The sequence below is a fragment of the Sminthopsis crassicaudata genome, chromosome 3 (assembly GCF_048593235.1).
Source record: "Sminthopsis crassicaudata isolate SCR6 chromosome 3, ASM4859323v1, whole genome shotgun sequence".
In the NCBI taxonomy this organism is placed as follows: Eukaryota; Metazoa; Chordata; class Mammalia; order Dasyuromorphia; family Dasyuridae; genus Sminthopsis; species Sminthopsis crassicaudata.
Window position 1 is genome coordinate 176,194,635 of NC_133619.1, and position 13,348 is coordinate 176,207,982.

Consider the following 13,348-nt stretch of genomic DNA (forward strand, 5'->3'; position numbering starts at 1 on the left):
ATGTTTTCAAACATTCATCATTCATCACCTCTCCCCCATTGACTTCTTCCCCTAAACTCCCAGGCAATTTTGTCTGCAATAAGAATTAGGTTTTATATATTTCAAATTTTCTTACCATGGTACATTTATTTTATGCAAGAAACCATGAATGACCTTATGTACCCACCGATTTCAATATAAAAGGTTTTAATTTGCATCTTTGTGGTTTCAAAGCTTTACTAAAAAATTTGAGAATTATACTATTCCCAGCCCTTTAAATTTTGTTCAAGCTGTTTAATCTCAGTTTGAAATGGGCAGATCAAAAATAGGAGATTTAATAGTGCATATGAAGCCAAGATTTTATACATGAGGAGACTAAGATACAGAAAAGTTAAGTAACATACCCAATGAATAGCTAGGAACAGCTAGTAAGTCAAGTGAGATATAAACCCAGCTCCTGACTCCCCATCTAGCCCTCTTTCCACTGTAGCAGAATACTTCTCCTACACCAGAGGTGTCAAACAAACAATAATTAAATGAAATTAGGAAACGGTTAACAAAATAAAAATACAATACACAACACAAACATTCTTTTCTACTAGAGTTTGACACCACTGCTCTAATTTTACCTTTCCCGTTAATTTTTAAGAGCATTTTTGGGAACAAGGACTTATAGATGTAATCTAACATCCATCCTCACTGCAAAGATAAAGAAAAGGATACCTAAAAAATAAAGTAACTTGCCCAGGGTAATACAAGAAAAATTAAGATTTCAACCACAGGTTCTTTGATTCCAAATGCAGACTTATTTTCATTATATTTTACTGTCTTTACTAAAGCATTTTCTTGTGATAAAACTAATAATAAATAAAATTTGCCTAAGTTTAAAAGAAGGATGCTTAGAAGTGTAAAGAGAAAAACAATATAAATAAACAAAGTCTTTACTTGATTTTGGAGAGTTTCTGAAGTATAATGCTGAGTTTTTCCAATATTTGTAGATCAAGTTTAGGGTGTCGGAGTAGCACAGAACAAGTACGAAAAAACAGTATATTGCTACAGGCTTCTAGGAAAGGCTGCAAAAATCCTGTAAAAAAATAAAATGAATTGTGTTAATAGTGTACAATAAGAAAACTAGAAACTACAAGTTTTTGATGGTTTTTACTTGATTGTAAACTTTAAAAAAAAATCTACAGCAACATTGGATCAATGGTCTTAGAAAAAGAGTCCAATGAAATTAATTTAATCCAGCTTTTTAAAAAAAACAAATGAAGAAACTAAGAGCCAGAGGTGCTAACTGAACTAAACCCCAGTTTCTTAAACTGTGATTCATGACCCCAAAAGGGATCTTATAACTGATTGTGGGTTGCAAAATTTGTGATTACCAGTAAATGTTTGATTTGTATACTTGTTTTACATACTTATATAGTCAAGGCCATACAAAAATTTGGGGGACAAAAAGAGGTTACAAATGGAAAAAGTATGAGAAGCCCAAAACTAACTAAGTCAATTAAGTAACATGTAGCAAAGCTCAGATTTGAATTCATCTTTGCTGACTCAATCCAATATACTCGCTTCATATTGCTCTAAATCATAATGCCTCTAAATCATTATTACATTTGGGGAGGGTGCAGGGAGAGAAGAATCTACTATTTTACTTTTTTCTCTCTTTTTTTTTTTCCTGAGACAATTGGGGTTAAGTGACTTCCCCACAGTCACACAACTAGGAAGGCCAAATTTGAAGTCAGGTCACTTCTGACTTCAAGGCTAGTGCTCTATCCACTGCACCACCTAGCTGTCCCTGTCTCCATTTTAAAAACATTTTTATTTAAAGTTTGAGTTTCATCTTGTCTCATCCTTATCCCCTGCCTATGACCCTCCCTGAGACAGTAAAGCAATCAGATGATTATATGCAATTATGTAAAATATTATTTATATCAGTCATTTACAAGAAACCTTGAATAAAAGAAAAAATGAAAGTGAAAAACAGCATGTTTAGTCTATATTCAATCAATATCAAGTTCTTTCTCTGGAAGCAGATATTATTAATTCTTTCATTATTAATCCTTTGGTATTGTCTTAGAACACTGTGTTTCTCAAAATTAGAAGGGAAGTAACAAATTGGGAAAATATTTTTACACTTTAAGGTTCTGATAAAGGTCTCATTTCCAAAATATACAAAGAACTGACTCTAATTTATAAGAAATCAAACCATTCTCCAATTCATAAATGGTCAAAGGATATGAACAAACAATTCTCAGATGATGAAATTGAAACTGTATCCACTCATATGAAAGTGTTCCAAATCACTATTGATCAGAGAAATGCAAATTAAGACAACTCTAAGATACCACTACACACCTGTCAGATTGGCTAAGATGACAGGAACAAATAATGATGAATGTTGGAGGGGATGTGGGAAAACTGGGACACTAATACATTGTTGGTAGAGCTGTGAAAGAATCTGGCCATTCTGGAGAGCAATCTGGAACTATGCCCAAAAAGTTATCAAACTGTGCATATCCTTTGATCCAGTGGTGCTACTACTGGGCTTATATCCCAAGGAAATACTAAAGAGGGGAAAGGGACCGGTATGTGCCAAAATGTTTGTGGCAGCCCTTTTTGTAGTGGCTAGAAACTGGAAAATGAACGGATGTCCATCAATTGTAGAATGGTTTGGCAAGTTATGGTATATGAAGGTTATGGAATATTATTGCTCTGTAAGAAACGACCAGCAGGATGAATACAGAGAGGTTTGGAGAGACTTACATGAACTGATGCTGAGTGAAATGAGCAGAACCAGAAGCTCACTATACACTTCAACAATAATACTGTATGAAGATGTATTCTGATGGAAGTGAATATCTTCAACAAAGAGAAGATCCAACTCACTTCCAGCTGATCAATGTTGGACAGAAACAACTACACCCAGAGAAGGAACACTGGGAATTGAATGTAAATTGTTAGTACTTTCTACCCAGGTTACTTATACCTTCGGAATCCAATTCTTAACATGCAACAAGAAAATGGGATTTACACACATATATTGTTTCTAGGTTATACTGTAACACATGTAATATGTATGGGATTGCCTTTCACCTAGGGGAGGGAGTAGAGGGAGGGAGGGGAAAATTTGGAAAAATGAATACAAGGGATATTATAAAAAAAATTACTCATGCATATGTACTGTCAAAAAATTTATAATTATAAAATTAATTTAAAAAAAGAACACTGTTTCTGAGAATAGTTAATTCACAATTCTTCATGGAATGATATTGCTATTACTATGAACATCATTTTCCTGGCTCATTTCATTTTACAATGCATCAGTCCAAGTCAGTCTTTCCAGGTTTTTCTTGAAAGCATCCTGTATTTAATTTTTTATAATACAATAATATTCCATTATAATCATACAACTACCACAGCTTGCTTAGCCATTCCCCAATTGATGGATATTACTTTGGTTTTGATTCTTGGGTCACCACGAAAAGGGCTGCTATAAATATTTTTGTACAAATAGGTCTTTTTCTTTTTGGATGTCTTTGGGATATAGACCTAGCAATGGAATTGCTTATAGCCATTTGGGTATAGCTCCAAATTGCTCTCCAGAATCGCTGATCAGTTCACAATTCTACTGATAATACATTAGTGTCCTATCTTTCCCACATCCCCTCCAATATCCATAATTTTCCTTTTTTTTTTTTTTTTTTTTTTTTGGTCACATTAGCCACTTTAATAAATGTGGGTTGGTATATCAGAGTTGTTTTAATTTGCATTTCTCTGATAGTGACTTAAGAGCATTTTTTTCATGTGACTAATAGTTCATTCTCTATATATATGAAAAATGAGGCTGTTATCAGAGATACTCATTGTAAAATCTCCCCCCCCATTTTCTTTATATTTTGAACTTTTAAAAATTTTATATAATCAAAATTATTTTATATTTTGATAATGCTATTATCTTCTTTGGTTCTAAATTTTTCCCATATCCATAAATCTGACATTTCAGGCCTTCTTTGCTTATATCACCCTTTATGTATAAATTAAGTACCCATTTTGATTTTATCTTGGCATATGGTGTGAGATGTTAGTCTATACTTAGTTTCTGTCATACTATTTCCTGGTTTTCCCAGCAGTTTTTTGGTCAAATAATGAGTTTTTGTTCTAAAAACTTTGATCTTCAGATTTATCATACACTAGATCCCAGCTTCTTAAACTGTGGGTTGTGACCCCATTCATTATCTCATAACTGAATATGAAAATCATGAAATTATAATTATCACTAAAAGTTTGATTTGTATACTTAATTTATATACCCATATACCTGGAGACACAAAAATTCTTGGGTGAAAAGGGATCTTGAGTGGAAAATGTTTAAGAAGCCCTGAACTGATTGTTATCATTTATTATAATATAATTTATAACTAACCTATTTCACTAATCCACCACTCTATTTCTCAGCCAGTATCAGATTGTTTTGATGATGACTACTTTATAACACAATTTAAGATCTGATATGGCTTTATCACATTTCACTTTTTTTTTCATTGATTCCCTTGATAGCTTTTAAACTTTTGTTCTTCCAGATGAATTTTGTTATTTTTTTCTAGTTCTGTTAATTTTCTAATAGTTTATTTGGTATGGCACTGAATAAACAGATTAATTTCAATAGAATTGTCATTTTAATTTGCTTGACCTACCCATGAGCAGTAAATATTTTTTCCAATTGTTTAAATCTGACTTTGTGTGAAAACTATTTTATAACTGTATTCATACAATCCTTAGGTGTGACTTGGCGGGTAAACTCCTTAGTATTTTATATTGTCTACAATTATTTTAAATTGGATTTCTCTATCTCTTGCTGCTTAATTATGTTGGTAATACAGAGAGAGACTGATGACTTATGTGGGTTGTATTCTGCAACTTTGTTTAAAGTTATTTCTACTAGTTTTTAGTTGATTATCTAGGATTTTCTAAGTATAACATGATATAATCTGCAAAAAATGATAGTTTTGCTTCATCACTACTTTAATTCCTTTTTTCTTATTGCTATTCTAGTACAATATTAAATAATATATATGAACATCCTTGCTTCACCTGATTGTAATGGGAAAGCTAGCTTATCCTCCCCTCAGTTGTTTGCTGATGGTTTTGATAAATATTATCATTTTAAATTAAGTCCCATTTATTCCTGTACTCTGTAGTACTTTTAATAGGAATGGGTGCTATATCTTGTTAAAGGCTTTTTTCTGCATCTCTTGAGATAATCATATGATTTCCATTGTTTTTGTTATTTATGCCAATTATGTCAATTTTGCTCAGTTTTCCAAATACTGAGCCAGCACTGCATTCTTGGTATAAATCCTATTTGGTCACAGTGTATGATCCTAATGGTATATTACTGTAATCGCTTTACTAGTATTTAAATTTTTGCATCAATATTCATGAGACACTGGTCTATAATTTTGTTTTAGCTCTTCCCAATTTAGGTATCAGCACCATATTTGTGTTGTAAAAGGAATTTTGTAGGACTCCTCCTTATAAGTTATAAACTATTGCTCCATATAGTTTGCATAATGTTAGGATTAAATGTACTTAAAAATGCTTGCTAGAATTTGCTCGTGAATCCATCTACTTCTGGGGATTGTTTCTTAGGAAGTCCATTGATGGCTCATTTGTTTTAAGGTTGGGTATTTTATTTTTTCTGGGCAATATGTATTGTCAAATATATTGGATATAATTGGATAAACAAGCTCCTAATATTTGTTTTAATTTTTTTCTTCACTGGTGTTTAATTCAATTCTTTCATTTTTGATGCTGTATTTGGTTTCCTTTTTAAAATCAAATTAACCAATAGTTTTAAGATATATTACAATTTTTTAAAAAATAAAACCAATTTTTAATTTTATTAGTTCAATGACTTTCTTTCAATTTTATTAATCTCTTTTGATTTGCTGGATTTCCAATCTGGTGTTTAATTGGGGATTTTTAATTTCTTCTTTTCCTAGGTTTTTAAAAATTATTTTAGTTGTATGCCCGATTCATTGTTCTTTTTCTCCATTTTATAAATTTTCTCCTCATATTTTTTTGGCTGCCTTCCATAAATTTGGTATATTTCTTATTTTCTGTAATGAAATTATCAATTGTTATTTGACCCACTTTTTTTAGGATTAGATCACTTAATGTCTGATTAATTTTTAATCTCCATTTCTATTGCTTATTACTGAATGTAATTTTTATTGCATTATGATCTGAAAAGTATGTGTTTATTGCTATAGCTGTTTTTGCTGCATTTATTATGAGGTTTTTCTGTCCTAACATATGGTCAATTTTTTGTAGGTATTACAGACTGCTGAAAAAAAAGAAAGGTATATTCCTTATTATTTTCACTTAATTTTTAATTTTTGCCAGGGGATTCATTATATCTAACCCATAATTTTATTCACCCACTTCTTTCTTGTTTATTTTTTGATTATATTTATCAAAGTTGAGGTCACCCACCAGTGTAATTTTTAAAATCTATTTCTTCCTGTAACTCACTCAATTTTTCCTTCAAAATTTTAGTTGCTATACCATTTGGTGCACATATATTTTATACTGATATAATTTCATTGTCTATGACACATTTCAGCAAAACACAGTTCCCTTTATCTTAGATTCTTTCTTTTGCCTTGTCTGAGATCATAATTGCTGCTGCTCCTTCCTTTCCTTCAGCTAAAGCATAATAGATTCTGTTCCAGTCCTTTACCTTTACCCTCTATCTCTGTACTTCAAATGTACTTCTTGTAGACAACATATTGTAGAATTCTGATTTTTAGTCCATTTTATCTGCTTCTGTTTTATGGATGATTCATCCCATTCACTTTTATAGTTATAAATGTATTTTCCTCTATGCTATTTTCACTTGTTTTTGCCCTTCTTCTATTACTTCCCTAACTTTTCTCTCCTCACAATTTTACTTTTGATCACTGCTTTTCCCAATATAGCCTCCCTTTTGTTAGTCTTTCTCCACCCTTTTCTATTATCCTCATCCCTTTTTACTTCTTTATAAGTTAGCTAGATATCAACATCCAACTGAATATGTATATTATTCTCTGAGCCAATTTTGATGAAAGTACTTTTCTTGCCATCTTCCCGTCCATTATAATAGCTTTTCCATACCTTTATGTAGAATAATTTAGTCTCCCCCTCCTTCCAGTAAAATCATTCTCCTTACTCTCTTTGGTTTTTTGGGGGGAAGGGGATAATCATCCCATAAAAGTCACCTTATATCTACAACCTCTCTGCATATATTCCTTCTAAAATTGATCTTATAGTTATTAAAGTTGAGTTAAAATATTATCTTGCCATATAAAATGCAAACAGTTTAACCTTTGTGAATTGTTTATGTTTTTTGTTTCTTTTTACCTTTTTATGTTTCCTTTGAGTCTTGCATTTGGAGGGCAAATTTTTTATTCAGCTCTGCAATTTTAATTAGAAATGCTTGAAAATCCCCTATTTCATTAAATATCTACTCCTCTCCCTCCAAAATTACATTCAATTTTGCTAAGTAGATGATTCTTGATTATAATCCTGACTCCTTTGCCTTCTGATATATTTAAGTCCTGAGGTTCTTTAATGTGGAAACTGCCAAATCCTGTGAAATACTGACCATAGTTCTAAAATGCTTGAAATGTTTCTTTTTGGCTGCTTGTAATAATTTCTCCTTGATCAAGTGAGTCTGGAATTTAGCTATGAAGTTCCTGGAAATTTTCATTTTGAGAATCACTGTGGTGGTAGATTTCTTCCAATTTCTATTTTGCTCTCTGGTAATAATATATCAAGGCAATAGTCTTTGAGAATTTCTTGAAAGATACTGTCCAGGCTTTTTTTAAATCATGGCTTTTTGGGTAGTTCAATAAATGTTCCAGAAATGTTCTTTCTGGCCCTAAGACCGAATTACAGGGGTTTTTTTGAGGTTCACATATTGCCATTTTGACACTATTTTCTTTTAAATTTATACTTTGATGCTCCCTATCTCCATAGTAACTTTCTATAGTCAAGTTCTTTTTCTGTATTTTGTTCATTTTGAGGGACCTCTTTTGGTGATTTTGTGTTTTTATCTAAAAGTTGGGCTCTAGTCTCATAGTATTCAAATCTTTTTGCACTAGGCTCTGGGGTCTTACTGCTGGCTTTCACTTAGTTGAAGGGATTAGCTGCCTATTTTTTCCATGGGCTAGGCTTCCTTTCTGGCCTGTACTAGGAGATATAGTCTCCCCATTGGCCTCCCACAGGTATAAGGTTTAGCTGTTGGCCTGTTTCAAGGGTAGGGGGCTTTGCTTTTGGGTTGCTATGGTAATGTTTCTGGTAGCTGGGCCTGGAGGAGGGATCTTGTTACTTGTTTGTCCCAGGGGTGGTATCCTGCTGATGGTAGTGGGGTGGGGTAGGGCTTCCTATTGGTCATTGGTGGGGTCAAGGTTTCACTGGTAGCTTGTACTGGTGTAGGATCACTGAGGTGGGATCTTGCTGTGCTTCATAAACAGCTCACTTGGGCTGCTGGTCTGTGGTAAAGTGTGGCTTCTCTGATAGACTGTCCCAGACTTGGAATCTCACTGCATACCCTATGCTGTGAGGCTAGCTACTGATGCTGTACTTGGCTCTCACTTTCATTTCACCCCAGAGACAGACACCTTTCTTCCTGTGCTTTCCTGCTCCTAAACCAATTCTGAGGAGGTTTTTTTTTTTTTTTTTAGTCCTTTGGGGGGGGGAATTTGGGAAGGCTTTTGAGGGTTCCTTCCTCACGCAACCATCTTAGCACTAGAAGTCTATGATTGCATTTTAAATGAAAGTACCATTTGTCTTTCAATAAATGCTACAAAAATTAAGGTTTCTTATTAAGTTTTCATCAAAACAGAATATGCTAAAATATATTTTGGTCTTCATTTTTGAGAGGGAAAAGGACAAACTCTTCTTCAATTAACCTAAGATAAAATACTGAATTTCCCTTGTTAATGCCATAAAATTTCCTTAAGAATAAGCTAAAGGGATTACAGAAAACTTAATGAGGAACTTAAAACACTTCACATTTTCCAAGAGTTTCCAAGAAAATCAAAAAGATCCCTCACCATAGAAAGCTACTAGGGCAATGAGGAAGATCAGAATATAAACTCACTTAGAAGAGGATAGCAATGAGAAAATGCCTTATATATGAAGCCTTAAAGAAGAATATGAATTGGTCTCAAACTCAAAAGGCTCTCTTGGAAGAACTCAAAAGGCATTTAAATCAAATAAGGGAGGAAAAAAATTGAGATAAGAAATGAGAACTATGCAGAATTATGAAAAAAAAAGTTAACAGCTTGGAAAAGAAAACACAAAGATTGACTGAGGAAAACAATTCCTAAAAATAAATATATATCTGACAATAAGGGTGGGAATCCACTCAAGAAAATAACTCCTTTAAAAGAAGAATTGGCCAAAGAGAAATAAAGGTTTAAAAAAACTAACTGAAATAATTCATTTAAAACTAGAATTGGAGAAGTAGAAGACAATGACTCAATGAGAGATCAAGAATCTGTCAAACAAAAACAAAAACAAAGGGAAAAAATAGAAGAAAATGAAAAATACCTCTATAGAAAAATAACCAATATGGAAAATGGAACCAGGAAAAACAATATCAGATTAGGCTACTTAAAAGCTATGATCAAAAAGAGCCTGGATAGCATCTTTCAAGAAATCAAGTAAAACTGCCCAGAAATCTTAGAACCAGAAAGTAAAATAGTCATTGGAAGAATCTACTGATCATTTCCTGAAAGAGACCCCAGAATAAAAACTCTAAGGAACACTATAGCTAAATTTCAGAATTATTAGGTCAAGGAGAAAATACTGCAAACAGCCAGAAACAAACAGTTCAAATATTGAAAAGCCATAATCAGGATTATTCAGAACTTAGCAGCTTCTAAATTAAAGGATCAGAGGGCCTTACATATGATGGAAGGCAAAGGAGGTTAGATTACCACCAAGAAAAAGGCTACTCAACAAAATCATTAAGCATAAACCATTAAACATATATGCACTAAGTGTTACAGCATCCATATTCTTAGAGGAAAAGACAGGAAGAGACGGCAAAATTATAATATTAGGGGATCTCAACCTCCAACTCTCAGAAATAAATAAATCTAACCACAAAATAAACAAGAAAGAAGTTTAAAAGGCGAATAGAATTTGAGAAAAGTGAAATGTGATAGATCTCTGGAGAAAACTACATGGGGATAAGGAATATGCCTTTTTCTCATTAGTAAATGATATCTACATAAAAACTGACTATACATTAGGGATTAAAAACCTCATGATCAAATGCAGAAAGGCAGAAATATTAAATGCATCTTTTTCAGATCAGGATGCAATAAAAATTATATGTAATAAAGGGCCATGGAAAAACAGAAAAAATTAATTGAAAATTAAATAATCTAACCCTAAAGAATGGGTGGGTCAAACAACAAAACATAGAAAAAATAAATTCAGCCAAGAGAATGACAATAATGAGATAATATACCAAAACTTATGGGATTCAGCCAAAAAACAGTTCTTAGGAAAATATATTATCTCTAGGTGCTTTTATGAATAAAACAGAGAAAGAGGAGATCAATGAATTGGGCATGCAAATAAAAAAGCTAGGAAAAGACAAATTAAAAACTCTCAAATACCAAATTAAAAATTCTGAAAATCAAAGAAGAGATTAATAATGTTGGAAAAAAAATTATTGAACTAATACATAAAACTAAAAGTTAGTTTTATGAAAAAAAACAACAAAATAGATAAACTTTTGGTTAATTTGATTGGAAAAAAGAAAACCAAATTACCATTATCAAAAATAAAAGGACTGAACTTACCTATCACCAATGAAGAGAAAATTAAAGCAATAATTAGGAGCTATTTTGCCCAAATGTATAACAATAAACCTGACAATCTAATTGAAATGGATATTTATACGAATATAAATTTCCCAGATTAACAGAAGAGGAAATAAAATACTTAAATAATTCTTTAAAAAAAAAGAAATTGAACAAGCCAATTTCTCCCTAAGAAAAAATCTCCAATACCAAATGGATTTACAAGTCAATTCTATCAAACATTTAAAGACCAATCAATTCCAATATTATACAAACTATTTGGAAAATAGTTGAAGCAGTTCTACCAAATTCCTTTTATGACAACAGATTAGGTATGCCAATACTTAAAACTAGAAAGGGTTAAAACACAGAAAGAAAATCATAGACCAATTTTTATAATGAATAGAGACAAAAATTTTAAATAAAATATTAGCATAACGATTACTGTAACTTATCATCAAGATAGTCCACTATGATGAAGTGGGATTTATATCAGAAATGCAGAGTTGGTTCAATATCAGGAAAATTAATGGCAAAATTGTCTGTATTAAAAATAAAACAAATCATAACTCAACAGATGCAGAAAAAAGCCTTTGACAACATACTACACTCATTTCTACTAAAAACACTAGAGCACAAGAACAAATAGAGATTTTCTTAAAATGATAAATAGTATCTATCTAAAGAAAGGGGAGAAGCTGAAAATATTCCCAATAAAACAAGGCTGCCCATTATATACCACTATTACTCAATATGGTATTAGAAATGTTAGTTTCACGAGCAGAACTAGGAGATTATTATACACTTCAACAATGATACCGTATGAGGATGTATTCTGATGGAAGTGGATATCTTCAACATAGAGAAGAGCTAATCCAATTCCAATTGATCAATGATGGACAGAATCAGCTACATCCAGAAAAGGAACACTGGGAAATGAGTGTAAACGGTGAGCATTTTTTTTTTCTTCCCAGATTATTTTTACCTTCCGAATACAATTCTTTCTTTGCAACAACAACAACAAAAAAATTCGGTTCTGCACATATATATTGTACCTAGGATATACTATAACATATTTGATATGTATGGGAATGCCTGCCATCTAGGGGAGGGGGTGAAGGGAAAGAGGGGAAAAATTCGGAACAGATGGGAGTACAAGGGATAATGTTGTTAAAAAAAAAAATTACCTATGCATATGTACTGTCAAAAAAATGTTATAATTATAAAATTAATTTTAAAAAAAGAAAGAAATGTTAGTTTCAGTAATAAAAGGAATTTTATTGAAGGATCCTTCAATAAAGATCCTTATAAATTGAAGGAATTAAACAAGCATGAAAATGAGGAAAACAAAACTATCACTTTGCAGATAATATGATGGTATACATAATTCTAAAGAACCAACTAAAAACATTTTTGAAATAACTCACAACTTCAGCAAAGTTGCAGAATATAAAATAAAACCACATAAATCACCAGCATTCTATATATTACCAACAAGGCCCAGCAGCAGCAAGAAATAGAAAGAGAAATCCCAATTAAAAATAACTATAGATAATATAAAATATCTGCAAGTCAACCTGTCAAAATAACAAGAACTATAGGAACACAATTTGAAATACTTTTCCACATAAATAAAATCAGATTATTATATTCAATTAGGATATATAGTAATATAATAACAAAATAATATAACTTATTATATTATACTATAATATAATTTAATAAAAATGACAATTCTACCTAAATCTACTATCTGTGCCAGTCCAATCAAAATGCCAAACAAATATTTTATAAGGCTAGAAAAAAAAAATAACAATAGGTCAAGAATGTCAAGGAAATTAATGGGGGACAAATATTTTTTAAAATGGCCTTGTTGCATCAGATCTAAAAGTCTATTATAAAATGGTGGTCATCAAAACCATTTGACACTGGCTAAGGAATAGTGGTAGATCACTGGAATAGGTTAGGTATATAAAACACAATAGTCAATGACTAATATACTGTTTGTTAAAACTGAAGACTCTGGCTTCTGGGATAAGAATTCACTATCTGTCAAAAATTTCTGGGAAAACTGGAAAACAGTATGACAGAAACTAGGCATAGATCAACATCTTATATCCTGTACCAAAATAAGGTTGAAATGGGTTCATAATTTAGACATAAAGGTATATTATAAAGCAAATTTGGAGAGTAAGAGAATTTACCTGTCAGATCTTTGATTCTCCAAATTTATTAGCAAACAAGAAACAGAGAACATTTTTAAATGTAATATGGATATTTTTGATTACATTCAATTAAAAAGTTTTTGCACAAATGCACCAATGCAGCCAAGATTAGAAGAGAAGCAAAAAGCTGGGGAAAATTTTTTTACAGCCAGTGTTTCTTATAAAGGTTTCATTTCTCAAATATACAGAGAACTAAGTCAAATTATAAAAATACAAGTCATTCCCCAACTGCTAAATGGTCAAAGGATATGAACACTATTCACATGAAAAAATTAAAGC

The 13,348-nt window shown here is 31.7% G+C and overlaps 1 protein-coding gene across 8 annotated transcripts in view; it reads right to left on the reverse strand.

The window, feature by feature from the left end:
- The window catches only part of CCDC138 (coiled-coil domain containing 138), a 58,479-nt gene that overhangs the window by 1,411 nt on the left and 43,720 nt on the right, over positions 1-13,348 (reverse strand). For all 8 annotated transcript variants that reach the window (XR_012487836.1, XM_074299642.1, XM_074299641.1 and 5 more), the window contains one exon: positions 925-1,063. Coding sequence is in view for 7 of the 8 variants with exons in the window: in XM_074299642.1 (XP_074155743.1) it covers positions 925-1,063 (139 nt within the window). In the remaining variant the exon portion in view is untranslated. The remainder of the gene's footprint in view (positions 1-924; positions 1,064-13,348) is intronic.